The 4441-nt window shown below is 52.5% G+C and overlaps 1 protein-coding gene across 1 annotated transcript in view; it reads left to right on the forward strand.

Moving 5' to 3' along the window:
* Positions 1-4233: 4233 nt before the first annotated feature.
* The window catches only part of TMEM125 (transmembrane protein 125), a 660-nt gene continuing 452 nt past the window's right edge, over positions 4234-4441 (forward strand). The window contains exon 1 of the mRNA XM_010163919.1: positions 4234-4441. This exon is cut by the window's right edge and continues 452 nt beyond it. Within this exon, the coding sequence (XP_010162221.1) occupies positions 4234-4441 (208 nt within the window).

The following is a 4441-nucleotide window of genomic DNA, read 5'->3' on the forward strand; positions in this document are numbered from 1 at the left end:
GAGTTGTACGTAGCTCTGAAATGAAAGTGTTAATTAAAGTCTGACAGATATCAGACAGTCAGATATAAACAGTCTATAAATAGATAAATGCATATACCATTCCCAGGCGGTCAGCAGGCATGCATCTCACAGAATGCCAGGGATTGTAAGGGACCTCGAAAGATCATCTAGTCCATCTCCTACACCTGCAGCCAGGAGTGGCCAGAAACCAGCTGATGATGACCCTCAATTCCCAGTTAAATGTTGCCAGATTAAGGGGGAAAAAAAAAAAAAAAGCAATGAAAAAGGAAAAACATGAACATTTTTGTTTTCCTGCATTCCCAGTGCTTTCCTGTTCTTCTTCCCCAGCTGCCAGCCAGCAGTGGGGAAGGACAGACTGTCAGTTTTTTCCTGATATGCGACCTTCAGTCAGAAAGCATTGCATAACTGGGCTGGTCCTCTGCTCCTTTTTTTCTCTTGCATATAAAGATAGGAGCACTGAAGGTACCGGGTTCGGTAGTATGTAAATAGTAGAAATTAATGATCTGTGATATAGGTTATCAAACTGGCTAATCTAATGGGCTAACTGGCTTAAACTCCCAAAGGGTCTATGTTATGGTCTATCCCAGACCATGAGACCAGGTAGCCCAAGGAAGAGCTACAGAAGGGGCAACTGCTGTGGAAAGGCTGACCTCCCTCACGGGAGAGCAGGGATCCACATCCCTTCCTTTCTCTTGATCTGATCTGATCTGGGCAAACCGATGTGCTGCATAATGCCAAGAAGCCAGCTCAGCAAAGTTGCTGTGAGATCTAGTTTCATCCTTCTCCACAGAGTGGTGGGTGACAGCCCAGGATATGTTGGTTTAACATATGAAGTCAGTCAGATTTTCCTTAAGAGGATGGGAGGCAATGCACCCATGCTGAGGAATGGGAAACTGTAGTGAGATTTAAGGAAAAATTTATTTGTGGTGAGAATGGTTAAACACTGGAATGTTTTCCATTCCCTTTCCATTTCCACTTTCTCAGAGGGGCTATGGATCCTCCATCCTTGGCAGCACCCAGCACATGGGTGGATGGGGCCCTGAGCTGTGCAGTCTGACTTTGAGGTTAACTCTGCTTTAAGCAGGTGGATGGACCAGATGACTTCACAAGGTCCCATCCCACCTGAATTATTCAGTGTTTCTAAGAGTAAAAGAAGTGTTATTAGCAGCACAAACCCTCATAGTCTAGAGAAGTATGGATGCTTGTAGAGCAAAAGATTGTATTCCCAGAAAATTTTCAAACAGACACAAGGAAACATGGAGGCACACTTCAGTGGAAGCCTTTGCCTCTCCACATCGTTTGTTTAATAGAGGTTAATATAACACTGGGAAATATGTGCTCATAGAGGTCACACCTTATTTTGTTCTGCAGCCAGATGCTCTAACAGTTTTACCTTGCTTCCTGACCTTCTTCTGAGCAAATAAAAATTAAAACAGTTAAATTTTTAAAAGTAAAAAAATGAGAGAGAGAGAGAGTGAGAATGCAGTGCCATAGCTTGATTTTTGGTTATGTTTTCCCTTGTGGTTTGTGCTGTTGTGTTTTTTTTACTTACTGTTTGACTCACAACTTGTGTGTGCAATGTCGGTCAAGCAGCAGAAGGCCGCAGACTTTGCAATTCTCCAAGCTTCATGTTTTCTTAGTCCAAAATCTCGATCTAATCTACAAACCTGCTATCTACTAGACTCACCCGTTTGCTTGTGAGGAGGAGATAAGGTACCTCTGTGCTTGGAGAAGGAAAGGCAGGAGGAAGTAGTGCTTAGCACTGGGCTGGTTTGCATAGGCTGGGGAAATGTCTCCAGGCTCCATGTTTTCTCACCCCTCTGCTTTCAAAGTGCCCTGTGACATCCCCACCTTCTTAGGGACCTGTGTCCTGGCACACGTGGACAGCACAAAGTATCTGCTGTCTTATGCAAAATCGAAGTGAGTCCCAGAAGGCACAAGTCAACATATTCAACTGCAGCTTTTTTTCCTCTCTAATTGATGCTTTCTGATTGTTCTGGCTCTAGCCAGGAGCTGCAGATCTCCCATGGGCCTCCAGGCATGTGTACCCTCTGGAGCATGGGTTTCTGTGTCCCAGCCCACTCCCTGCCCAGGCAATTCAAGCACCAGCAGCCGTGCAGGGGAACAGCACAGTACACAGCTCACACGTACGATGGGTCCTGGGCCTGCAAACCCGCGGTGGTTAGAGACTTCCTGGAGACAAGCTGCCAGCTGGCAGCATGCCCTGAGCCACGTCCAAGTGACCTCATGCTCCATCACAGCCGGGGAGTGACTCAGGAGGAGCCTGGCCTGACACTGTCAGGCGGTGTCTGGTTCGGACACCCCCACACTATTGTCCTCCCTCTTCCCCCACCCCACATTGGCTTGTCCCCAGGGAGGGGGATTTCAAGGCGTTTGCGGGTAGCAAAGGCAGTGACATAAAGGCACACGGTCTGTGGAGACTGGCTGAGGACAGGGAGAGCTGAGGGAGGAAAGATCTTTGGTGTGTTCAGGGTTGCCATGCATGGAGGTCACAGATTGTCCCCATCCGCCCATAACGAGCCCGGTGTCCCAGTGCTGTGCAGAGCAGGGCACAAAGACAAATGGAGTGTGTCTGGCATGGGCTGATGGGCTCCTGGAGAGCAGTTCTAGCAGGCAGGGTTCCGTGTGGCTGTTCCCCTGCCTGGGAGAAGTGACACAGCTCTGACACAGGGCATCTGCATCAGTTCCTGTCCCTGCCCCAGGCTCCTGCGGGACTCTGAGCAGTTTGTGTGTGTATATGCCCATGATGGCCGCAGGTGCATCGTCCTGTCTGGGAAGTGACCGAGGAGGCAGTTTGGGAATCTTCAGGGTCTGCCCTGTGTCTCAAGGGCTCAGCCATACCTGAGATGCTCCTGCACCATCCTCCCCAGCTCTTCTCCTGGCTTTAGGTACCAGCTGTGCTGGAGGGTCCCTCTGGCACTGTAGGACCAGACAGAGCGCTCACAACCCTGCTGGGGCAGGATGTTATGTGAGAGAAATGCAAGTGCTTTCAATTCTTGGCGTAAAACTGTACCCAGAGTAGCATTAAGTTGGGCCAGGACACTGGGGGGATGATGAGCCCAGGAAGCTGGGCCGTGGGTTGAGACAAGGTGCTGTGCCGAGGGGAGCCCAGCACAGCACCACAGAGCCTGCTCCCACCCTGCAGCCAGTGCTCCCTTCCCCTGCTCCCCTCCGGTGATGCACTGCCTCAGGGACCAGGAGGAGCAGAGAGGAAAGCAAAATCATGAGGTGCCAGGTCCCAGCTCTTCAGGAGGCTCTTTCCAGGGAAGTGTTGAGACCACTGGAGATGTAACTATCACATTTCTGGAGGGGACTTGGGAGAGGGGACTGCCAGCAGTACAGGGGTAGGGAAGGGCTGAGGACATGCAGCAAGTGCAGCTCTCGCTCTTCCAGTGACTGGACTGGAAGGGTTAAGTCCTGGTCCTGACCCCCACCTCCCGCTGTCTGTGTTCTGGGCAGCAGAGCCAGTTGGTGACAAGAGGCTGATGCTGATGAGGGAGCATGTGAAGCCAGAGCTGTGAATGGGGCTTTATCCCAGGAGGGACCTGCCTCTGCCCCTTCCCTGCCCTGCTGCCAGCACCAGCTGCAGCAGAGTCCTGTGGGCAGCGATGTGCCAGCAGCCTCTGAGCAGGGCACAGGGAGCTGGGGAGGCAGGAGACTCACCCTTGGGGCAGGCTGAGTTCTCCCCACAGCGCGTGGAGATCTCCCAGGAAGATGTGTGTGGCTGATCCGTGCTCCAATGCATGGGGCTTTTGTGAGGGAGGCAGGGGAAGGTCTGCAGGCCAGCCTGGAGCAACCAAAGCCCAGGGTTTGGCAGGGGGTGTTTGGTACAGGGGAGCAGGGTCTCTGTTTAATATCTTCTCTTCTTGACTTTTTCAGACAAAAGACACAGGAAAGGAAGGACGCAAACCTGGTTGTTCCCTTGCGCTGCTGCTTTGGGGATGCTCCACCATGACCTGCAGCCCTGCCTGGGGGCTGGGCTCAGCCCCAGCGCATGGACCATAGCTCTCCAGGTGGCACTGCTGCAGAAGGCAGCTCCACCAGGCTCCAAAGAATGAGACAGAGGCATCCCTGCTTGAGAAATGCAGCTGCCTTCACAACCACTGCTGCCTCGACCCTCCACTTCGCTGTAAGAGTGTAGACTCAACTGTGCAACCACCCCACCGTGCCCTCCCCACCCATCCGCCCACCATGCCAGAGCTGGCAGAGCTGAGCAGCCCCCGCACCCCTGCAGACGCAGACCACATCCAGAGGAACATCTTGGAGGAGCACGTGGAGCTCTGGTGGTTCCAGGACCCCAAGAAGTCGATCCTGTGCTACGGGATGTCTGTGGTGCTGATCCTGGCCTGCGGGATCGGGGGCATCATCCTGCTGTATAGCCCCAGCAGCCGCTCTCGGG

The sequence above is a fragment of the Antrostomus carolinensis genome, unplaced genomic scaffold (assembly GCF_000700745.2).
Source record: "Antrostomus carolinensis isolate BGI_N321 unplaced genomic scaffold, ASM70074v2 scaffold3923, whole genome shotgun sequence".
Taxonomy (NCBI): domain Eukaryota; kingdom Metazoa; phylum Chordata; class Aves; order Caprimulgiformes; family Caprimulgidae; genus Antrostomus; species Antrostomus carolinensis.